The sequence below is a fragment of the Podarcis bocagei genome (genome assembly GCF_964188305.1).
Source record: "Podarcis bocagei genome assembly, chromosome: 1".
NCBI classification, from domain to species: Eukaryota; Metazoa; Chordata; class Lepidosauria; order Squamata; family Lacertidae; genus Podarcis; species Podarcis bocagei.
In genome coordinates this window covers 60,926,652-60,951,902 of record NC_138125.1, presented here as the reverse complement: position 1 = coordinate 60,951,902, position 25,251 = coordinate 60,926,652, and the positions used below count along the sequence as shown (strand labels likewise).

The 25,251-nt window shown below is 43.0% G+C and overlaps 1 protein-coding gene across 1 annotated transcript; it reads left to right on the top strand.

Moving 5' to 3' along the window:
- Window positions 1-2,827: 2,827 nt before the first annotated feature.
- CCND1 (cyclin D1) lies at window positions 2,828-25,251 on the top strand. Its single transcript, XM_081166378.1, has 5 exons — window positions 2,828-3,327; window positions 4,923-5,138; window positions 6,098-6,257; window positions 12,399-12,547; window positions 21,765-25,251. Exons 1-5 carry the CDS (start codon window positions 3,130-3,132, stop codon window positions 21,918-21,920), a joined length of 879 nt encoding a protein of 292 aa, XP_081022504.1. The 5' UTR covers window positions 2,828-3,129; the 3' UTR covers window positions 21,921-25,251.

Sequence of the window (25,251 nt, the reverse complement as noted above, 5' to 3'; positions counted from 1 at the left end):
TATTATTCGCCATTAATAAAGAGCATCTCGGCTCTCTCCGTTTTCCCTTTTGATCGTTGACCAAGCGGGGAAGTGCAACTGTGAACGTGAGAAAAAAGCTTCCATCAAAAGTTTCCTGTTCCCCCCGTTGCAACTCTAGCGTTCACGTTTTTCTTCGGCTCTCGCACTTTTGCCTCAACCCCTTTTGTCTTGTCAGAGAGAAATCAAACAAGTTCCTAGTTCAGATCTGCCTGATCCGCCTGGTAACAGATCTATTCCCCCATTGGCTTATGCTAATTCCAGTTTCCTCTTGTATTGGAGCCCAGTTGGGGAAAGGGGGGGGGAGTTCCCTCCTGGAATTAGAGCCAATTTTGTTTTAAGTGGGCGATCTCGCTCCTGCAATATTGCCACACGCAGCAGAAGCCGGTCTTTCTGTGCAGCCGTCTCAGCTGGAGGGTGGTGGTACAAGGGGGGCTCCGGAAAGCTGTAGCTGATACTGCTCCGTCTCATAAATCAAGGGCTCCTGCCACACCGACGCAGATTTTTATGAATGAAAAAAACAACAACATTGCTCTCGTCGTGGATCCCCCCCCCGCCACTTCCCCCCCTCATCTTTAAAGGACTGGAAAGGGGAACCGACTTTACAAAGCAAATATTGTTCGGTAGAAAGGGAGTGCGCGCAGCTGGCCACTGACCCGAGTTATATTTACTAAACGCAAATTAAGAAATAAAAATGTGAGTCGCAGATAAGCGGACGAAGAGCTTTTAAAACGAGGACGGAGACACTCTTGACCATCTAACGTTAGTGTGCTTTAGAAATAAGGAAAGCGAAGAGACCGGGGTGGGGGGTATTCCAAAAGACTTGGGAAGGTTATGCAAAAACACATCCTTTAAGTTTGCATATCAAGGCGTGCCTGGAATTTGCGGGGAGTTTACTTAACGTTTCACAATGCCAGGCTGCGCTTCAATTAGAAGGCACCCTGGAGACAGAGAAACTGCACAGGAAATATATATATATACATACATATCCGTATATACACTCACGTATGTCAAACAGCGATGTACTCGAACTTTGGGCATGCGCAGAAAGCGGGGGTTGCAAATTCTGCGCATTTACGCGGGAGGAAGCTCCAATGACTGGTACAGACCTTACTTCCGAGTAAACAGGACTGGGCTGTCAGACCTCCTCCCTAGGGTTTCTCCATTATATCCTCGAGTCTTACTAGAACCGTGTCCGACGGCTCTATCTTTCTTACTTTGGATGAGCCCCATTGAAGTCATTGGGACTTAATTCTAAGTAAGATTACCTAAAATGCGGTGATAATGCCTTATTCAAAGCAAACAGCAGCACATCCCCATACCTAAACGTATACCACATTTGGATGTTGAAATGAAAGCCAGGGAGCCAGTTTTTAAAGGCGGTTTTGATAAGCGTCATATTCAGCAGTATTGCTCAATAATTGTGGCTGTGTACTGCAATCCTATATGTCTGCTCAGAAGGAACCTCCAGCGGAGTTCAATGAGACAGTATCTCCCCAAAAGTGGTTGATAAGGTCCTACTTTTCCCTCTCCAGTCTGGAAGGGTTTTTAGTTTTCCCTACATGATGATGATACGTTATATTAAGTTTTGGGTGGCGTGAAATATTTCAAATGGGTTGGAATCCCACGCCTACTTACCACGTGTTTTATGATGAAGGCGCAAAGGATTAGATGCATTTAAATTAACAGTTCAAAGTATCTTTCCCTCGACTACAGCAATGAAATCTAAATTCACTCTGAAAGGGGGGGGGGCCCGGATAGAAAAGTGCACTTCCCGTCCCTTCTTTGAGTTCCGGCTAAGCACGTTGGAGGAAATAATGGCCACCATTTTGCTTGTGCCATGCTCATGGCATTTCTACGGCAGGCTACCAAAAGATCTGTCACATCTTCCGGACGAAGGGCTTGCCCCGCTCCAAAATACATTAAATTGGAAACCCCATTGGCTGCAAGTTTACTTCCAAGCAAATGCATGCAGATGCAAGGCTGTATTATTATTATTTTTTACAGAATGGTCAAGGGAAGTTGGAGACTGCAGTTCTATATGCAGCAGCACTTACCTGGGACTAAACTCCATGGACAATAATGAGACTCACGTCTAAGTAGACGTAATTTCGGAAGTCGCGGAGCCTTTGTCGCGCGTAATGAGTTTAGACTCAGGCTGCTTGGACTTCAAAATTAAACGCCACAAATAATTTGGATCGTCTTTTTATTATTGTATCTTCTCTAGTCAATGGCAATAACTTCGGCCCTCTGTGCAATCCTAAGTACGTACATACTCATACAAAGAAGCCCAATGTGCTTACTCTCTAGAAAGTGTATTTAGAATAGCTGCCCCGGGTTCTTTTCCTAACTTATCCAGAAAATGAGCTTGCCTTCTAAAATAATAACTTAAAAAATAAAACAAAAATAAACACGGCTAAGAATGCTGGTTTCCTAGATGGATGGCCCACGACGCAGATGATATCTTCCAAACCACCGTAGTGGCGGTGGGGTCCCTTCCTTGGAAAATGAGCCCGAAGCCCCTACTGCCTGCCCGTGTCTGTGTGTGGCCTAGTCTCATTCATCATTCGGCTGCCGGAGCCCTCTCCATTTTTAAAAAATTCTGCCTGATCCAGTGGAAAGACAATTTGGGCTTCCCCCACCACCTCTCTCTGTCTCTGTCTCTCCCTCCCTCCCTCCTTCCTTCCCCCGAAAAGGGGAAAAAAAGAAAAAGACAGAAAGCGAGCCCTTGTCCTCATTTGCATTTGCATTAAAAGCCCTGCTTCTGTCTCCGCTAAGCAAAGGGGGAAGGACTTGCAGCCTATGGGATGGCTTTAGGGCTCTGCCCCCTGCTTTTGGCTTCTCTCCCTCTCCCTTCTCTTTCGCATTCTCCCCGCGCTTTGATCTCTGCTTAACAACAGTCACGTCACGGGGGGACTCATACAGGAGAGTTTTGTTGGAAGTTAGAAAGTTTTGCAGCCTCCAGAGGGCTGTAGCAGCAGTAGCAGCAGCAGCAGCAAGCAGCATCAGAGGGACTCCTGGAAGGGGAAGAGCCAGAGAATCTGACTCAGTCCTTTGGAGCAAAGCTGCGCCTGCAGGAGAAGGAGCAAGGAGGAGGCGGAGGCGGCAGACATGGAACATCAGCTGCTCTGCTGTGAAGTGGAGACCATCAGGAGAGCCTACCAAGACACCAACCTGCTCAATGACAGGGTCTTGCAGACGATGCTGAAAGCAGAGGAGACCTGCTCGCCCTCGGTCTCCTACTTCAAGTGCGTGCAGAAGGAGATCTTACCATATATGAGGAAAATAGTGGCCACTTGGATGTTGGAGGTTGGTAAACGCGCTTTGCAAAAGCTTGCGCTTTCTCGCAATAAAACCATTCCGGAGTCCCAGTGTCTCTCTTCCTCTCTTTTCTGTCTTTCTTTACCCCCCTCCAATTTCCTGCACCCTAAAACATACTGTGAAGCATTGATTTCTACCCCCGCCACCCCCACCCTCCACGCCTTTCCCCTCTTTCCTATAGACTTGGGCTAGATAAGCTAGAATGCAGCCTTTACGCTGTCACCAATAACGGGGGGCTTGTCGAGTTAGTATATAGAGTCAATTCGTGCAAAAAAAGAGAGGGGGGAAACGAGTTTTGGAAGTTTCAGAAAGACGCCCCCCTTCCTCGTGCCTCTGCGGGATCCTAAAGGTGGGATCGGCAGATCCCTGGAGCATGCCCCCCTCCGGATTCTTCGGCAGCCCTTCAACCTTGCCATGAATCGGACTAGGATTTTATTTTAAATTAATATCCATGGACACGTATGCAAGTGCTCCCCGTGCCAGTATTATGCGCCATCTTTGTTCTTTTATTGCAAAGGCCAAGTGTTTATTAATAATTAGAAAGGCAGGAGCCCGCGGGAGGGGGAAGAGAGGAAAGTGGGGTTCCCGGGGGGACCCCGGGCAGAGGGGATCGGGCTCCTGGCTTGCAGATCTTGGGGAGTTGCTGCTGGAAACTTTTCTTTGTTCAGAGAGCAGAAGGAGCCTCTGGGCTTCCCCCTTGGAAGACATGCTTCTGCTGCACGAACTTGTCGGCAAGGTCGCCCGGCAAAAACCGGTGTGGATTTCGCCTTCCGTCGGCGACACGTGTTTGTGGGGGTTCCCATCAGGACCAGGGGCGTCTGGGCTACATTTTCAGCCCTTTTGCGAAGACCTGCGGGCTTGCGGTCTATTTTTAATTAATTTTTGAAAGCCGGGGCGCTGGCAAATGTCGCACGTTGCTTCCTGAGGGAGAGAGAGAAGAGGACTGGGGAGCCCTGGAGTTTGACTTCGGGGTGTCCCCCTGGAGAGTCCCCCGGGTCTCATCCCAAGGGGGATCGGTAAAGGACCCCCGCGGCGGTGTTTTCAGACTCTTTTGGGGGCTCTGCAGATTTTTTAAATATTTTTAAATATTTTTTGAAAAGATGACGTCTGGGGAAAAAGACTTGCAGCTGCCTCACTGGACGCCACCTTTGTGTCTCGACGAAAGCGGGGGTCGGCAGCTCCCAAGTCAGGGGGAGCCAATAGGGGGCATCTAGGCCGTGGCCCCCAACGGGTTGAAACCCCCTTCCCCAATTTTTTTTTTGGGGGGGCTTGCCGTTCAATAGGGCTCCCCTCAAAAGCTCCAATTTTCTTTTCTTTTTTCTTGCCCGAACGCCGACCACGTTTTTGAAAGCCACATTTTGCTCAACTTGCGACTTTCTCTTTCATTTCTTCTCTTGCACCGTTTCGTCGGTTTATTTGTTTTTATTCGAGGAAATTCACTTAATTTGTTTTGTTTTTTCCCCTTCACCACCTCATAGCCACTGAAAGCAAGTTGGTTGCCAGAAGGCATGGGGAACTCCTTGAGGTTTTTTTATTTTACTTTTTAAAGTGCTGGTTTCAACAGGCTTTCTTTCCCCCTGCAGGTTTGTGAGGAGCAGAAATGTGAAGAGGAGGTTTTCCCCTTGGCTATGAACTATTTGGACCGATATCTCTCCTTCGAACCCCTCAAGAAAACCCGCCTGCAACTGCTGGGAGCTACCTGCATGTTTGTGGCTTCGAAAATGAAGGAAACCATTCCTCTAACTGCAGAAAAACTGTGTATTTACACTGATAACTCCATTAGACCCAACGAATTACTGGTAATTTCCTATTTAATTTCATCAGGAAAACAAAGCTATAAACCTCAGCAAGGAAAAGAAATAGATTTATATCCCCATCATAACCCGCACCTCACATTTGAGGTTTGAGAACTGTGTCTGGCTTCCCCCGGCTTGCGCTCTTCCCGTGTTATCCAGACAAACTTCTAGACTGCCTGAATGGAAATAACAGATATGGCCAATATGGTTCTTGAGATTTCTGAATGACAAAGCCAGGGGTGCATAATATCCCTTCCACATTCCTTGTGGGGCGTGAGCCCTATTGAACTCCTTAGGATTTATTTCCAAGTAAACATGTGTCAAGGAGACAGACTTGCTGAGCTGCAATCCTAAGCACACTTTTCTTTCTTTTTTTGTGGCGGGGAGTAAACAAATATTTTTAGCAACGGTGTATAAAGTCAACCTCTGGACGGCTGCAGCCCATATTGTGCAGTAGATTAACTGAATGAAAATTCCCTAATATGTTAAACCCTTATTATTAACTCACAACGAGGAGAAATATAGTAACAAGATGGGGGAGAGGCGGAAAAATGGGTGGCTGGCGCCCTCTTGCGGTAGAAACTCATCCGGCCGCCCGCATGCCTGGTTAATGGAGCGCTGGTTCAGAGCAGCTGGGTGGTGGTGGGGCTGGAGTGGGGGGGGGGGGAGGGAGGGAACAGAATTATGTAATTTTCCTGTGGAAAGGCACCTTTCCCGCCTGCTTCTGTTCTCCTCCGGTGGCATTATGGCTGCTGCCATGTTTGGCAAGAGCCCATTTTCTGCTGGCGAGGCTCGCCCTCCTGCACAAAGCAAGGCACCTAAAGTGAAGCAGACTTTAGGATACAGTGTTAGGACAGCTACTCTGCCAACAAACGCTGTATTTCCAGGTGCTTATAAAGGGAACTTTGTAATCACATTTTTCTCTTTCTCTCCTTTCTTCCTCCACCCCCTCCCCCTTGTAGCAAATGGAACTGCTTCTGGTGAATAAGCTGAAATGGAATCTGGCTGCCATGACCCCTCATGACTTTATTGAACATTTTCTAAGTAAAATGCCTGTGGCTGAGGACAGCAAGCAGATCATCCGTAAACACGCCCAGACTTTTGTGGCTCTATGTGCTACAGGTATGAGCCTTGCACTCTCCGGAAGGCGTGTTGTGTGTCTGTGTACCCCAGCAAGCACACCCTCCTCCCTTTACCCGCTGCCCAGAATCCCATAGGCGCACCCTTTAAAACTGGGCACTAAATTTTCAGCTTAGCTCATGCACTAAGCAGGTGTCTCCTTTTCCAGAACCCGGATTACTTTTGCCAAAGGTGAGTTTGCCAGAAAGAGGCATTTCCTCTCTGTTTCGAGGCTGAAAATTGCTTTGCGGAGTGTGGTTCAGCCTGGGGGAAAGTGGCTAGATTAGTTGTCCGTTGCAGAGCGTCGTGCTCTCAGAGGTCTGCCCAAGAGCTTCAGGGCTGGATGGCCTTGGAAAACTGTTTTTTCCCTCTCTTGTTGTTGCTGTTCTTGCCATTTTAAAGTCATTGGGGTGCAGGGTTTGTGTCCGCTTTCTCTGGAACATTTAGAATTGAACCTCTTCCTGCCCCTTCCCAATCCTTAAGTGCTGCTGGCAGAGGGCAGGAGCAAAGACATAGAAGTGGGCCCAACGTAGAAGTTCTCTGGCCAAGAGCTGAGTCTTTGCTGTCCACACCCTGCTGACCACGTGCTGTGCTGAAGCCATGTGCGCTCGAAACCGCGGGAGGAGCCAGAGACTATGACAAAGCTCCAGGATTTCATAGAGAGGGGACTGGTTTTTTGTTTCAAGGGCAATCTTTGTGTGTGTGCGTGCGCATGCCAGCGCTTTTAAACACTCTTCCCCCGCCCTGCCACTTCCCTTGTTGCCGTTTCATTTCCTTGATTCCTTATTCCAACCACCCTATTCCTATTCCTTACTCCTTTCACCTCCTAAACGACAAGCAGGAGTCTGAGATTGGAAATGTGTTGTTGCATTCCTGATGTTCAGGTAGCACAGCTGGTGCTTTTTTGCAGCAGGCCAAATGGGGAAGGGGGGGCATGAATATTAAAAAAGGGAGAGAGAAATTAGTTTTCCTCCAGTGTGGCAAGAATGATTTGGAAATGGCTAAAGGACAACGAAGCAAAGGTCACCAATGCTCACGTTCCTTTGAACGGAAGCCTGCAGTGTTGACTCTTGAGGATCAAACCGGTGCTTTTTGCATACATTCTGGGAGTGTTTATATTGGTGAAATGCGATTTGTCATTTTCCCAGGTAGGCGCGGGACAATTGAGCTTGAATAGACTTCTCTGAGTTTGGAAACTTGAATTGCTCTTAAAATCCAAGTTGATGCTTGAGGTTAAAGCCCAGCAGTTTGTGATGTCACACCTGAGATGTATTTGGTGGAAAGATCCAAGAAAAACAACAAGCAGATTCCCCCCCCCCCTTGTTGGTTTTAAACAGGCCGTCCTACTGCAGAGGTTGGTTTAGAGAGGTAGCCGCAGACTCTCCAAAGAGAAATATGTAAATATTGTAAATATTTTTCAATCTCGCCTTTCATCCTGAGCCTAACTGTAGGACTGTATGCAGCTCAGGGTTTTCTAGAAAATGCATTCCTCACCATGCTCTTTAAAAACATTAGGGCATTTATTTGTTTTTTAAAAATAGTTTTTAGTCTTAAGCACAGTTACCTGGGAGTAAGCACCACTGAATCCACTGAGACTTGCCACTGAGTAGACATGAACAGGAGTGCTCTGTAAAAGAATCAAGTTTTGGGATATAAAATAGATTTGTTTAGAGCAAGTCCCAATGGTGAGACAAGCCTTGTAACCACAGAGTGGGGTTTTGAGCCTGTTTGTTTGTTTGCTTCTTACCCCCAAGCAGCGTCCTCTTTTGGATATGGGGATGTTTAACCTGGGTTATTGCGCTGGCAGCAGCAGTTCCACAGTGATGAAAACAAGACTAGTTCAAAGGTCGGAGGCTTGCAAAGAGCCAAGTTCTTTGATCTGCTGTCAGTGTCGTTACGTTTCTGGTTTAGAAGGCACGTCTAGAGGCCTATCTTAAACATTGTTCTAAACGCCATACGTAGAACCGGAAAATGAATTGGTGAATGCAAACCTTGTCCAGAAAAATGTTCTATGCAGGCTTTTAAAAGAAGTGTGTGGAGGTCAACAAGGGAACCCCCAATCCTAATGAAGTCAGTGGGAATTTTGCCTAAGTAAACAGTGTTTAATAGGGTTTTATGTTGGTGAATTTATCCTTAACAGCCACATTTTAGAAAGCAAGAAAGAAAATTAATGGAGGGCTGCTGAGACAGAGATCAGGAAATGGATGCATGGCCTTTCTACAGATAGGATTGGTTTTTACTGTTTCCTCATTCTGCTATTCTAATTTGCCAAGCTCCCATCTGGATGAGTTACAAACCCTGTTTTATTAACTACTGCTGAGGCTTCATCCAAAACCCCATTGAATTAAAGGTCCGATTGGCCATTAGAGCACAACTTCCACTTCATGCGGAATAAAGGGGGAAGGTTCCTAGAGGACTTTGCAATAGAACAACTTACTTTTAAACAGTGGGCGAAAAAGTTTAAATGAGGTGAAGGCAGGGTAAAACAAATGTTTGAGGATTTCTAGAAGTGTGGTTTTGTTCTAGATATATAGAAGATTACAAGCAAAGGTGATGCTAAAAGGAATTCCCTTTTATGTTCCTCCTTCAGCTCTCTGTCTAACCAGACTGGATTTGCCTTGTAATTTCTCTCTCTTTCACATGTGTGTGTGTGTTGTTTTGTTTTGTTTTGAATATGTTTCCTCCAAAGACTCCTTTTGTGTGGTGGGAGGCTTGGGACGGAAGAAGAAGAAGGGGGGAAAATTACGAGTTGTTTAGCCTAATGAATAGGGCCCTGGCATGGCCAAGGAAGGCACAGATCACACAAATGAAGTGAGCTTCATTGATCCAAGCTGAGACCACTGCTTAGGGAAAAGGCCCTGCTCTAAACAAGCAGAACGATTAATTGGGACAAATATTGGGAGATTCGGGGTTTCATTCTGTTCCTCTGGCTGTCTAAACATAATTGGGTCTGCCACTGCTGCTCCACCCCGCCCCCCCCTACACTTTTCTTCCGCGGAGGATTATTATCATTATTTAATGTGATTTTGCTGGAGAAAAGCCCTCCCTTTGAAATGCGTTTGCCACAATTCGCCTATTCTGCGAGCCTTTCTAAAATTGGAAGTCTCAAGGTATGCGACCAGTTGAAACCTGTTGCATCTCGCAGCCAGTGATTTATGTTCGGAGTTTTGATTTGCCTCAATGAAAAGATTTTCATTCATAGCCCCCAGCTCTCCAGACGGATGGAATTGCTGCTCCATTTAAAAAGGAAAAGGGGGTGACTTGCCTTGTTAGGAATTTTTTTTTTTTAAAGCGCTACAGCGCCTAGATGCCTGCTTTGTCCTCCCTTCAGGGTGGCTGGCATTCTTCTCTCTCCTCTTTCCTCCCCCCCCCCTCCTCTCCTTTTAACAACACTGAAGTTGTTTATTCTTTTTGGATGAAGTCTCAGATAGGCTACTGGGGATGTGTGCTTCAATTGAGGGGGCCCCTTCCCCATTGTAGCTGTGTCAGGTCTAATTCATCTCACCGAAGCCCCCTTGTTCCTGAGCGCTCAATAGCGCAAGATGAGGCAATGGAGGCTGACAATGATGCCACACTCTTCCCTTGGGAGCATCCAATTACAGCCGAGAGGGGCCCCCTGATTAATATGCTGAAATTAGTGGTCTCTGCCACAAATAATTCCTTGTTGTGTCGCAACAAAAAGTCTGTCCATGCCGCTTGTCTAGAGTGGTTATAGGGACAGGCACAAACCGGTCATTTAAACTTCATTATTGCTTTTCCACCTTGGGAAGAAAGAGGGTGTGACTAGGAATTCCTCTTCCTTTCTCTCTCGCCACTTTAAAAGGAAGTACTTTGTGCATTCCCAAACTTGCTACTCTTTGAATGATCTCATGATCACTTTGCCCATTTTGGAGTTGGGGTTTTGGTTTGGTTTGGTTTGGTTTGGTTTTAAAGGTGGGGCCTTCATTCCAAATTGAAAAAAAGCAAAGTTTCCAAGATTAGAAATAAAGAATCGAATCTGGGTGATGTAGAAGTCAGAATGCCAGATAAGGGTGGTCATTTCTGTACTTCTTCAAAACCCTTTAGAAGCTGTACAGCAGTTAATTGGTTTGATGTGTATTCATCCAGGGGGGGCTGATGTTGAAAATTTATTGATGCCTCGGCACAGGCCTTTGTAAAATGAAAAGTAGGAAGGTAATCTCAGGCAACATGGCATAGTGTTTAAATAGCAATACATATAGTCCATGTCTTAGGGGATCATTTAAGAGTTGAGGCTTTGAGCATTTAAATGTGTGTTGCTCTGCACCGCAGTGTGCAGATGCTCCTGAATTGTGATTTCCCTCAACAACAAACCTGAGATTGAGTCTCATGATCTACCAACTGAGCTATCTCTCATCTCCCAATATTTTAAAAGGGCATATTGCCCTACTGTCAACATTTTAAATTGGAACAAGGTGCCAATATTGGGTAGGGATACTCACAGTAGCCCTATTGAACTTAAAGGACATGACAAACTAAGGTATTTTCAATGGATCTACTCTTAGTAAGACTTAATTGAATGCAAGCCATTACATTTAAGTAGGAATGCGAAAGAAATGATTTTTTCATAGTCCTGGAGGTGATTTTGCTGATAAAATATTCTCACACTGGTTTTCCTGAAGAGCAGCTGCAAATCACAATTTAAAATATTTACGATTTTAAGAAAGTGTTCAGCACAGTAGACTATTGGAAGGGAAATTGCAATTCTTCAGATGGTTTGGGGTTTGTAGGTGAGCAGATGAATTGCCTCCAAGCTGCTGGGAGCGTTTCCTAAGTTGATGTACATAGGTTGGCATTTTCTGCTTTCATCCTGACAATCAGATATTGAAACATGTTCCCCCTCTCTTAATTCCTGGTCATGGTCAAATGAAGGCATGAATCAAACATGCCTGCTTAGAATGAGCCTTAGCCTCAAAATGTAAATGATTGCTTTTTTGTTGGCTGTAACATTCTCTATGGCAGCTATAGGCCAAGCAATCATGGGAGTGGCTTTGCCGCAAGACCTACAGCAATGCAGTTTGGAAGTGGGCCCAGGCTCTTGTCAGCGTGGTGTCATATCAGAATGTAGCTTATTGTCTGCCAGTTCTTGGGACCCCCTTACACTAAGTCCCCATTGCCCGGATGGAAGGCAGTCACAGATAAGGGAAAGGTTGAAGCAAAACATTTACCGGAGGAAGTGCCCATTTACATCCAATTTCTCTATTTCACTGTAGTGGTGAAGTTCTTGTATATGTGGTGTTCAAGTTTCCACCTTTATTTATTAGAAAGAGTAAAATTTTTGGTCAGCGTATGTGGTCAGAAGTATGTTTAATGGAGGATTGGAGCCTTGAACTGCAGTCCCCACTCACTTCAGAGTTAATCTCATTGAACTCAGCAGTGCTTTTAAAAAGTACTATACATTTGGGCTGTTGGATGCTGTTCTGCATAGATTGATTATATGAAACCACTTGAACAGAAAATTAGAAAACCTCTAAATGTGCTCTCCCTGAACAGTGTTGAAACCAGGATTCTATACTAGCTTTAAAAATTATTGGGGGGGGGGGGAGGATTCTATACTGGCTTTGCTTGCAAACTCATGGTCTGATGATGAATGCGTTCTTTTAGCTGCCGGAGACTGAACCATCCTGAAAAACAATAGAATGTAAGATGGTGGTCCAGTTTCAAAGGAATTGCTACAGCCTTTGGTGCAATAAAGTACCACAAAGCCCTAAATCTATGCAGCTACATGGGATTTGAAGAGAAGCTCTGATGGATTAGACCAAAGGACAATTTAGTCCATCAGCATGTTCTCACAGTGGCTGGCCATATGTCTATGGGAGGCTTGCAAGCAGAACATGGATGCTAATACCAACACATCTCGTTGAAGGAAACAACTGCATGGGTGAATTTATATGCAGGTTGGTTTTCATGGGACTGTTCACAGAGCTGGGCCAAAAAATGTTCCAAGAGATGCTGTACGAAAAGCACTAAGCCTAGATGCATATGGACACGCTCTGTTAAGCCACCTTAGCGCCTGCCCATTGGAAACCTTTGTGCACTGGGTCAGCCGCCTTTATTTGCACCCATGAGTGTAGGGTGGTATGGATATGCAAGCTCACTTCTATTTCTTTGTTTTCCCCCCAACAGATGTTAAGTTTATTTCAAATCCACCTTCCATGATTGCAGCTGGTAGTGTGGTAGCTGCTGTGCAAGGCCTTCACCTTGGAAACACCAACGCTTTCCTCTCTTACCAATGCCTCACACATTTCCTCTCGAAAGTCATCAAATGTGACCCGGTAAGTGATGCTTGATCCGTAGTCCTGGTGCCTCCTGGGTGGCGGCATCTAGTCTGTTTGTGGGCCTCAAATCAAAGCAAGGCTCAAAAGTTGCTTCACATTTGTCACCTTCATCTTCACCTTCACATTAGTACCCAAAAGTCTCCTTTATGTATTGTGTGGGCTAGTTCCAAGCCTTTCAATGAAGAAATACCAAGAAAGGAAAAGAGAAACTCTTAATTTAAGAGGACAGGTTCAGAGGCTGTATTGCTCTATAGATAATTAAATCGTGTGGACAAGTGCTCTTAAAAGTAAGTCAAGGAACTAGTGATTGCAGTGAACAGAGCTTTCTCTCTCTTTTTTTTAACTACTCCTGAGATTCTTTATATTGCTAAATTATGTGTGGGGAAAATGTTAACAGAATTTTAATGGTTTACAACAAGGTAGACCTGCACAGTAGATCATACTGAATTCCAAGCCCTCCCCATCCCAGCTGTTTTTGTTTTGTTTTTTAAGTGCCCCATTATTTCATGAAAAGGTAGATGGTCCTCATAGGACTCTTCTTTTTGCCCTGCAGCTTCCTGGAGATGCTCATCAGTGAGCAATAAACCTTTCATGAATGAATGGGCAGGAAGGGAGCCTACAAGGAAGACCTAAAGTCAATGATCCATGCCCTAATGGTGTGTGAAGTTGGGGCAGAGTTTAGCTTTGTGCTGGAACAATGTGAAAGCCCAATAAAAAGATGCTTGGAAAAAGGTTCTTGTGGGGTCTCCAAGCACCAACAATGAGTCAAATAAAGTCAGCCCTGAGGCTTGCAACCAAATCTTGGCGGCATGGCTAAAACATTCCTTGTTTCATATGTCCCTAAATATACAGAAAATATAAGAGTGCAGAAACGAGAGCTGTTGCAATTACAGTGAGGTTCCTTAACATCCTGAGACTTCATAATGAATGGTACATTTGATTGCAAATGCTTGCTTCACTGCTGCATTATACATGGGTTCATGATGTTATTTTTTATTTGTCTTTCATGCTGCCAAAGTTTTGGCTATAGGCAGTCTTTTTTTCAGGATTGGATGTGCTCAGTCAGTGCAAGCAACATAGATGCCTGCGCTGATCCATCACCTGCCTGCATAGCAAAAGAGAGAGAATAGCGAAGACACTTTGAGAAAAGCAGCCTGCAGAAGCAATATTGGCACTAGGTTCTTTTAAATCACATCCTGCCTACTTTTGATTTGATGCCAGATTAGGAGCTGAAGGAAGCACCACAGAGCTGTGTCTTGTTTTGTAGAAAGAAGGCTTCATTGAAGGCAGCGCTAGCTTACATTTAGTGTCAGGGTTGCAGGATGCAGTTTACCTGAGCCTGATCTACTCTCCTCATTTTTCGTGAAGCCTTTGCAGAGCTCACAAATGATCCCCCTGTTGTCTTGAATGAAGGATGTGTTTTGTGGTAGTGCTAGGTGGATTGAGTCACCTGGTCATGCTCAAAACTGGTTGATTTCAGTGGCACAACTTCAGCTTGAAGACTGTACCTGAAGCGCTTCAGTGGCACCAGGTCTAAATTCACTCCTGAAGTCTTGGCTTCATTTCAAATGTTGAAACAAAGTGGTGTCAGCCTTACACAGATGTTGAACTCACAAATAAGTAGAACATGTGAATGGGGAGAGCAGGGATGTGCACACTTGCTCTAGCCTTTTCCAGTTGCTCTCTACAAGTTTTGAGGGTGGCTGTCAAGACATGGAGGCTCCCTCAGCATTGTACAACGTCGATTTCCCAGGCTATACATTGCTTAGGGAGTGTGCCTAGAAAGAGCAGGGTCTCTACTGCATCCTGTTGACCTCAAACTCTTGAAGCCCAATGGGGGTTAGAGTTAATGCCCTTGCCTCTGCTGTCCCTCAACTTGTGTGGTAAACTTAAGTTGGCTTTAATACCTGAATTGCAGTCTTGTCTACCTATGAGCCAAGTAGGTTCTCCACTGTACTTTGCCTCTGTCCAGTGCAATACATTTGACTTAGGGGTTCCGCAGCAGTTAAATGACCTGCTATCCTGCACTGATCGTGATTTTAAAGGAAATTATATTTAAGCATATTTTCATGCATAAGATGGAACTGGAGTCTATTGCATTGTGGTCTTCTGAATCATGTGAAACAATACATTCTTATGTGGTTTGGTCAATATTTGAGCTTTTCTCAGAAAGAGGGATTTTTATAATTGAAAACAATGGTTTGGATCCAAAGGTCCTCTTCTGAAGGAGCGTTTTATACATCACACTGGAGTGTTACACAGGAAATAGGGGAGCGGGTCTAAACCACTGAGCCTCTTGGGCTTGCCAATTGGAAGGTTGGTGGTTCAAATCCGGACGACAGGGTGAACTCCCATTCCAGCTTCTGCCAACCTAGCAGTTTGAAAGCACACCAGTGCAAGTAGATAAATAGGTACCACTGCGGTGGGAAGGTAAAAGGCATTTCTGTGCACTCTCTGGCTCCCGTCACGGTGTTCTGTTGTGCCAGAAGCGGTTTAGTCATGCTGGGCACATGACCCGGAAAGCTGTCTATGGACAAAACGCCAGCCCAGGTCCCTCGGCCTGAAGCGAGATGGGCACTGCACCCCATAGTCACCTTTGACTGGATTTAACCATCCAGGGGTCCTTTACCTTTTCACCTTACACAGGAAATATAAAACCTAATATGCTTGGTTACTTGCTGAAAATCTTGCACAAACGGAAGCACGAGAAAATCTATGGAGCCTAGTACCTACAACACGGTGCAATTTCTTTCTGTTAGCACTTGTCCAAGCCCTTGGGAATAGCATTCACAGCTGCTTTCCAAAGATTTTCTCTACTTTGGATTCAACCCACCAGTGTCTTTCAAAAGAGCTATGATCCAGAGAACTCTGTTCAGTATGCACTGGGACTAAATTTTCCTGACCACAGAAAGGAGGTGAACCTCAAAAGGTGCTAGAGAAAATGGTTTGTGGTTTGTTTATTTACAGAAGCACTCAAATTTCTTGCCTCATGCATTTTGAGTTACTATGTTCATCATTAGACACAGCTACAGACAAGAGTGTGATTCAAGCAATTGTATTATAAAATTTGGCACATGAACGTTATGTAGAAACACATTCTTAAAAATCTCTGAGGTTCCATGGATGTTCTTTTGTAAAAAGAAATGGCTTGATGTGTCTGTACATAATTCCAGTTTGCTAAATTTTATGTTGTCATACTTTTGAATTGTTTTTAGGTGTCTCCAAGGAGTATGGTGTACTAAAAATGCATTGGACAAAAGAAAAATGGGGTTATTCTGTAAATAAAACATTTTTATTAGCTATTGAAGCTTACCGCCCTTTGGCAGTAGGAGCTGAATGTCAGTGATGCCTCCCCTTTTCAAGCTCAGTTTTTATCTAATAGCAGCTTCTGAACTGTAGGAAGATGGCAACCTGCCTTTAACCAAGTCAGACCACTGCTGCATTGTCTGCACAGGGGACCAGCTAACTTGTGGCCTTCCACAGCTGCCACCATTCCTGGCTGAGGCTGATGGTCCATAATCATCAGATGGATGGGAGTTGCAGTCCAAAAATCAGGAGGGCACAAAAATCCCAAGTTTTTCTGGGTTGCTTAAAGTGCTTAGAATTTGCACTTTATCTTCTACAAGTGCATGGGTTTTCATAATGTGTCACACAGTCGTCAACTTTAAAGTTTAAAAACCACAGAGATCAACATTTCATTTCATTTGAACATCGTAAAATATACTTAAAATTCTTGGCTGGAATAGATGAGCTAGAGGATTAAAAAAATAATAATTTACAGTTAATTTTTTACTTTTAACCACGAGAAAGTAAAAGCTAAAATTAATAGCACCTGACTGAAATTCCTTTACGGTTCATTTTGGTAGGAGTCCAATTTCCCATTTTGCTTTTGATCAGTGGTAATTAGAAGTCAGATAGCCACCATTAGACTCTTGGGCTGTCTTCCATCAGCTCTGTTCCTGACATCCATTTCAAGGCCAGAAAATTGCTACATTCAATTTGTTTTCGATGCTATCTGTTAAATACATTGGAATTTGTTTGGCTTCACACTGGGAGCATCTTGTCTGTAACCACAGTGGACCAAGCAATAAATATTGCAGGATTCTTAAGTTGTCTCTGTTACTTTCTTTGATCTCCAAATCCCAAATTGACTGACATACAGCCTGATCACAGCTTAGTTATAGTAAAAAGATATGTCTTTATGTTAGTAGAGCACACTCATTTGCTCACAACTCTCAGGCCTGGTCTGAACAAGCTCTAAGTAAACTTTCCCTAATCTGATGCCCTCTAAAGGTTGTTGGACTACAATTCTCATAATCCACAGGTTCCCTGTTTTAATGTCATTATCGATTGATGGTGCCAATAATTCAATACTAGGCAGTTGTAGCCCAATGCAATCAAATATACATTAGTTTCTAAGGAACAGGATTCCAAAAACATAATCACAGAGTCAGCACTGTATTTCTTCCCTGGATGCCTAGTGCAAAGTGAGAGCTTTTGGCAAAGTTGTTGAGCCTGCCATACATTCCAGTGATTTCCACCCGGACAGTTTCTGACTGCCGTATTCCGGCTATGCCCGGGAAATTATGGACGTATGGCAACCCTAGACTTCACATGAGGCTTTGGAGAAGATGGGATGCTGGATGAGTTTTGCTTGCTACTTTTGAGATTCCACAGTGTCTGGCACATGGTAACTCCCTTGACATTCATGTCAAGCATTGAGAAGGGAAAGCCAGAAACAGCAAGGTTCTAGTTGGTTCCAAAGCTCAAAATTGAGTTTCAGACATCAATACCAACTCTTGAGTTCCCTGCATCTGCTGAAAGATTTGCCAGTAATCACTGGGGAGAAAAAGCAGCGTGGAGCTAAAAATTGGCATGTCCCCTCCAGTGACAACGAATCTTTTGGTCACAATCCCTAAAACCATATGTGCTATGCACCCAGTTTTGTTTGTTTTTACAAATCTTGTGAGTGTCTAGTCACCCTCTAGCAAGCTTGATGAGCTTCAGCATTCCTCCAGCCCAAATCCTGGGAAAGTGTTGAGATATCAGCTCCACAATTGGACTGCACTTTGGAAACTCAGCATGACAAGAGCAGGCCCCAGCTGGCCTTTGGAGCTGGAGAAGGGAGTAGGGATCCCAGTATGGAATTTGCTCCCACAAGAAGCAGGGGTGGCCATCAACTCAGATGGCTTTAGAAGACATATTTATGGAGGAGAAAGCTTTCAGCAGCAACTATCCCTGATGGCTGTGTTCTACCACCACTGACTGAGGCAGTATGATTTTAGGACGGGGGAATGTTGCTGTACTCAGGTATCTGTTTGTTTCCCACAGGCTTCTAGTTGGCCACTTTGAAAACAAGATGCTAGGCAAGGTGGGCCACTGGCCTAATCCAGGAGATCCTTCCAACATTGCACTTTGCTTCAAAGGCATCTTCTGGTGGGCATGTGTTTGTGTGTGGCGATTTCCAAATCCAAGAACAGAACTGGGGGCTACATCACACTGTGTTTTCAAGTATCTTCACAGCATGAGTCCCCGTCAGGGAAAAGAGCAAAGGATAAATAAATAATAGTAGTAGTGGTGATGACTGCCGAGACCATTGTGTTCCTTACCTCCAAGCTTAGAAGAAGAGTTTGGGGCTTGTCTCTGTCAACACCATAGTTGTAAGATGTGACTGCCATATTGGAAGTGTGTGACAGAAATGAACTGCATGCTTACTGTGCATAGAGATGGGAGGGGGCTGAGGATTGTCCCTGATGTCATGCTGAGTTTTGGAAACTACAGCATGAATTTAGGGGTAAGACCTTGCCCCCTTGGAGCAGCTGGAATTTGTGGACGCCAGAGGTCTTGCTTTGTTTAGAACTCTGACCACGTCTATAGGTTTGATAATGCTTTCTCAGTTGTTAATGTGTGTGTGTGTGTGTGTGTGTGTGTGTGTGTGTGTGTGTGAATATGAGTTCCTCTTAAGTGTTATAGGTAAGCCTTCCCCAACCTTGCGCCCTGCAGGTGTTTTGGACCACAGCTTCCACCAGTTCCATCCAGCACAGCCCTACAGACTGGGGCTGATGCGAGTTGGTGTTCAAAACACCTGGATCTCATCAGGTTGGGAGCGACTCCTGATAGGTGGAATTGGTCTGGCCACTGAGCTTAACAGAGTCCCAACAGGGGACCTTCAAGTGATGAGTGTATCACAGGTGGGTGGCTAGGTGGGTGAATATGAGAAAAAATATAATATGCTTTCATTCAGTATGGAGTTGCTGACTATACTGTTCAGTTATGGTTGAATCAAACTCACAACTTTACCCAAACTTTCTGAAAGTGATAGAATTTGTTTTTAAAACCCTTGTGAAAATGCCTATATATTTCTTTTTATATTTCTTATTTGGGTTAAATAAGAATGTGTGAGATCAGAGTAGGTATGGAAACACCATATTTGTATCTATTAAGAAAAGCCAGCGCTGTGTAGGGTGCCTGTGGCATAATTGCTTTAGGATATAGGGTGTTTCTTTTTGCAATTTCAAATACTGTCTCTCTGTGAAGAGGAAATATTACACTAGAGTTTAAACCAGTAAAGGTCAAAGGTTATTTGTTTTCAGTGAGCTGTAACTGATGGTCTGATCTGCTTAGAGGTAGGATTAACCTCCCTCTCTCTCAGAAGAGACTTGCAGAGAATTGTTTGCTTGGGTTTTTAATCTTATTTTACCCCCCAAATGCCATGTGGTAGAGAAGGTTCTTGTGGCAGCGGAATCAGTGAAAAGCTGGTAGGTCACACAAGAAGCTTCTGAATGAAGGCAGAATTGAAACAGGAAAATAAAGAAAACAGCAGGCAGGTCACCATCTCAGGAAAACAACATTCATTCTCAGTCATGCACATCCTAACACTTTTGACGGCAATTTATCATGGAAGACTGGGTTCACCGCAAGGGCTAGCACATGTCATAGGTTAAATCAGAAAAGGCAATCCCAAAAGGAAACTTCAAAGTTCTTAATACACAGAGTTAAACATATTGAAAAAAGCTTCTGCGATGTTTGTTAGAAAGACAGGAGTAAACAGTGAGCCAAAGGAATTTCGGCAGACTGCTGTGGGATTGTTTGTTTTGCCTATTTAAAGCACTTGGCACTGAAGAAGGTATCCCACCAACACACAGGGATGCATGTGCTGGTGATGAACCAGGTCTCATTCCAGTCTTAATTCCTAGTTGGCATGGCTGATCCTTTTGGGACCAATTCCAGAAAAGTAGCCATGTTAGTTTGTTGCAGAAACAACAAGGAAGAGACCTTTGGCACCCAAAGTTCATGCCGCAATCAATTTGGTACTCATCTTAAGATGTCAAAACTCTCCTTTTTGCTGTTCCTACGCTGTTTAAACGTTTCCAAATCTCCTAAAATATCCTATCTCAATGCATTTTCCTTGTAGACAGTGTGGATGAGTACTTAGCGGTCGCCATATAAAATACAATAAAGGGGCTCTGGGTAGTATTTTGAAAACAGAAAAGTTTGCCATATTGTCAGAGTATGTTAAGTTCGTTGAGCTGCTTTTACAATGCCGGCATTTAACAAAATAGCTTGGTTCATCAGCTATGATGTACTCTTTAAAGCCCTTCCTGTAGTTAGACATCAATGGATGCTTACCATTTAACTACTGGCAAACCCCCCCCACACACACACACAACCCTATATGTTAATAGCTTTCTATACATTCTGACCTCTGTTGCATACATGAAATGGCCTAGTTCATGTTTTGTATATGAAATCCATAGTCTTCAGCCATTTCAGACCAGAAACCTACCTATAACCCAAACATGGATTTTTTAATTTTTTACTATCTGTTTACTTCTGCTACTTTAGATCAGGCCATACTCTGGTACTCTGTCCCCACCCATCAGTTGAAAACCAATGGTATATATTATAATAGCCATTGAATGGGAAACTAAAGATGGCTCTGGGCTTCATGCGGAATTATTTAATATGCTTAGTGTCATGTTAAGTTTTCACTTCAGAATACATTTGCCTGAAAAAGCCTATATCTGCAACGAGCATTTAAGGCTGGATCACACAGCAAATATGGACAGTGATTCAAAGTTCAGGCTCTCAGATTTGTTTATTGACTGGGTTGCGCACTACGGGGGGGGGGGGAGGAGTGGTCCTTCAAACATTGCTGGACTATAATTCCCATCATCTCTAGCCATGAGCAATGCTGGTGAGGCTGATGGGAACTGGAGTCCCAACAGTTCCCTATGGCCTGGAGGGCTACAAATTTCCCACCTCTACTCCACAGGAAGGCTTCTTTACTCATTTAGTTGTAAGTGGAGCTACTTCCTTTGAACTGGCTGGAGAAGCCCAGATCGGAGCGCCCTCGAAAGAAAGACAAAGCCTCAAAACCCAGCTGGTGAATCTTCCAGTGGTTACTTCATAGCTGTTGATGATACTTCTGTCCTGTAAGGAGACCTAGAGAAGATGCTCCAGTGGTCTGCTTGCTTACTGGCTTTTCTGTTGAGAATAATAGCTGTGGACCATTTAGATTAATTAGTGGTGACCTTTTATTGAAATGAACACTCGCACCCTCTGCCATGGGTGATACTTGCGTCTTCAGCCTTGGGTGACTTGGAAGTTATATGTGCATTCCGCAACTGGCAACCAGCCTTTTGCGAGGAATTGGAGACATCTGGGTGCCACGTTTGGCACTTAACATCTCTTAACTGGCTGGCACGGCTGCAATGCCACATCAGCCAGCTGTTATGTGGGGCACCACAGAGTTAAAAAATGCATGGCTTTTGGTGCTGCAGGGCCCTGCGAATCGCCTGGCTTGCGCAGCACCAAAAGGAGCACACATATCAGGCACGCCAAAAACAGTTGCTACCTGTATTCATTATTTCAATATTTTGTGTGAATTGAATTGTTGGTTGTTGGCTGCTTTGGGCTTTCCTTGGGGAGGAAAAGCAAGATACAAGGAATAAAGGAAATAATAACAAAGTGTGAACATCAGGGGCCAGGGTCACCAGGCATTCTCCTGTTTCTTCTACCTACCTCCAAATTCATATCTACACATGCATTGGGCTTTTGAGTTGGAGAGCACAGTGGTGGCCACTTCTGAATTATTATGGCTTCCTTATGACTTACACTTTTCCATTTGTTTATATGCTTTCTAGGGATAAGCTGTTTGGCTGTGCACACTTCTCTCTGTTTTGCTAAAGAGTTTTCCCCTTCTCTTTTGCAGGATTGTTTACGAGCCTGCCAAGAACAGATTGAATCCCTCCTTGAATCTAGTCTACGCCAGGCACAGCAACACAACATATCTTCAGAAACAAAGACTGTTGAAGATGAAGCTGATCTTTCCTGCACACCCACTGATGTTAGAGATGTGAATATTTAAGGAGGACTTCTGCAGTTGGGTTTGCTTGGCAGTACCAGCAAACAACGAAAGGGCATCTGAGAAGGAAGTGGAATCAGGATCTTCTCCCCCGCCCCTCCCTCCCCCCACCTAGGAAAACCTTTTCTCCAGGACTTTTTATACCAGAAGGGAAAATGTCATTCATTCTTTTCTTCGCTATTCCTTCCTACCCTTTGTGACTCTTAACAGACAACCCCCCCTTCACTCTCAACCGTCTTAAAAAGAAAAAAAAATAGTATTTGCATGATCTCCAGGGGTTTGTGCTACAAAAATAGAAGATTTTATACAATAATAATCAATTAGTTTTTTATATATTAAAGTGTTTTTGTCTTTATGTTGTAAAAATAGGCATTAACACACACACACACACACACACACACACACACACACACACACACACACACAGTCTCTCCAGGGGAGGTATTAGATTTGATTCTTGCATATTAAAAAGCCAACCATTTTTAAAGTAGAAGAGGGTGTGTTTTTTTAGATAGGTTATATGTGTTTTGGGTGTGTGTTTTTTTCCTTTAAAAAGCATAGCTTTAATGCAGTTCTAGGCTTTTCTGTATCTTGCTTGCTTATGCATTTAGTCACTTTATAATTCATCTGTAAATGTTTATTTTATCCCCTTAGGTTTTTATCCTCTTCACCTTATAAATGGTTTTAATGTAACCTTTACGTTAGTATATGTTAGCAATCAGCATTATTATATGTTAATCTTCTGTGCCTGTGGATTACCTGTGTGTAAGGCTTCTAGGGGTTCCAGCTTAGCATGGCCAGGAAAAGATCCGACATTCTGTTCCAACATTAAAGAGAAGTTCCAATAGCTATATAATATATTTTTGTAACCTTCCTATTTTTGTAGTGTACAAAAACATGCTGGTTTCCACCCAAACGATACACAGCCTAATTATATCCAGGTTGAATCCACAGTTTTATCTTCTTTTTTATTATTATTATTGTTTTAAAACCATTCCATTTCAAAGCACTTTCAGTTCATTAGGTATAGGAAATACTTTCTTTTTTTGTGTGTGGGAATTTTTTTTTTCTTCAAATGGAATGGTTTGGAAATTATATATATAAATATATAAATATATATATAAAGTGCTTGTGTGCAAACTCAGAATTGCAAAGCAAGTGCATTTAACTATGGTGTGAGGAAAGGTGGGGTTGTTGTTTTTTTCTGAAGGGTTGTGTTCCAGTCAGAGAAATTGCATTCACAAAATTGCCAGGATATCTTCCTAACCTTTTCAATAGAAGAGATGTTTAGAAATCTTTTGGTGCCAATTCATTTTTTTAAAAAAATATAAATTTAGGGGCCTGAAAGGTTTACCTATAGGACACATATTTTGAGAATTGTCTCTAGATGTTGTACAACTGAAGGCTATTAAACACTAAAATATATAATTTATAGTTAAGGCTAAAAAGAATATTTATTGCAGAGGATGTTCAGAAGGCCAGTATAATTTGTGAAATAAATCACCCCCTTGATTCTGAGAAAACAAAAAGATCTTTCTGCCCTTGATGTTGCAGTTTTAACTCATCTTACTAAGAAATGAGGACGTGTCAAGATAGTACCACATTCGGCCCAGATGATTCCAAAATAACCACAAGAAAGCGCCATAGTTAAAAGTGTAGAATTGGTGTACTTGAAAAGAAAAGAAAAGTTCTTAATCCAGTGTATTTCCCCTCCTTTTTTTTAATTTAGCTACGAATAGAAAATTTGCACATCTTGGCTATGTATCTTTTTTATTATTATTGTAGAAAGTAGCTGAAGGGACGTGGACATAGCTGTTGAAGTTGATGCTTGAGGAGAATGTGATGGCAAAATGTATGTGAGAAACTGCCGCTAAGGTGTTGATTGTAAAAAACAAAAAAAAAGTTTTAAAAAGGAAAAAAAAAGGAGCGGATGCTCCCATTTTTTTTATTGAGCTGCTATGGATAAATTCCCAGCATGAATTGAAAAGAAAAATTAACATTGCTTTTCTGTATCTTTGTCATTGTGTTTTGCTGCTATTTTGTGGTCTTTTTTTTTTTTTGTTATACAATGTCATATACTGCCATGTTATAGGTTTTAAATTTTCTCATAGAAAATTATATTATTGACATTTTTTGGTAGATTTTTTTTTATGTGATCAATTTTTACTTAATGTGATTTACTGCTCTATTCCAAAAAAGGTTCCTGCTTCACAATACCTCATACTTCAGTTAACCGTGTTTAGATCAGGTTTTAATGTTCGTTCACAATGCCTCATAGTTCTACTGCAAGCTGAAATGCATTGGACATTATTCTGAATGGGTCTCGCGATTTGCAACTAGTTTGTGCTAATGTTAAAACAGCAGACATTTCAGAAGATCGAGTAATGTCAGGTTCTTTTGGTTATGTGTTTTTTGTTTTGTTTTTTTATAAAGTGGATTCTTTTTTTCTGATCTGGGGTTTATTATCATAGTAGTTTTTAAGCTGTGTTATTAGCCACATTTGATATATGAAAGGTGCATTATAATATAACTCTTATATGCCCGATGCTTTCCATCACTGGGGAATCATCATGCGGTATGATAGGTTATCTTCTGGAATTTAAGTATTGTGTGTGTTTAATCTGTTATGATATATTAGGGTTTTTGTTGATGTTAATTATAGCATAATGCTAATTTAAAAAAAAATACAAACAACAACCTGTAAATCTCATTAAGTAAGCCAGCTAACAGAGTTGTATGGTGAAGAATAATCTAGTTGCCTGTATGCTGCTAAACCAAAACAGAATTAGAACTTCATTTTTGAGGGCAAACGCAGTTAAGATCCTACCTAAGCTTATTCAAATGGAAAAGGACAGCAGGCTTGTAAGGCTTCTAGCATTCGCAGGACCCACGAGGACTGGATTCATTCTGTCCAAATTTCAGGAACATTTCTTACTGCTTACCTCATAGACATTTCTGTTTGTGGCATCTCTGTGTCTCTGAACCAAACAAGATTATTGAGTTAGTGGTTGTTGGTTATATTATGTTTTGCTCACTGAGAAGCGGCAGCGTGTACTGCAAAATTTTAAGTATTGTATGTACTAAAAGGCCAAATGCTGATAAGCGGGTTCACGTGCCAACAGAGATGCTTTATTTGTCACATTGTTATAACGATCTATAGAAAGCAAAACAAATCAGATTTGTATCTTTAAAAAATAATAATATTGTACTTATTGGCATCACTGGTCTGAAATGCACATGTTCACCAACAGACCTGTAACAGATAAGTTTCCAGCAAAAGAAAGAAGAATAAAGACCTCCCCTAAAAGTCTAGAAATAAATTTGTAAAACCCAA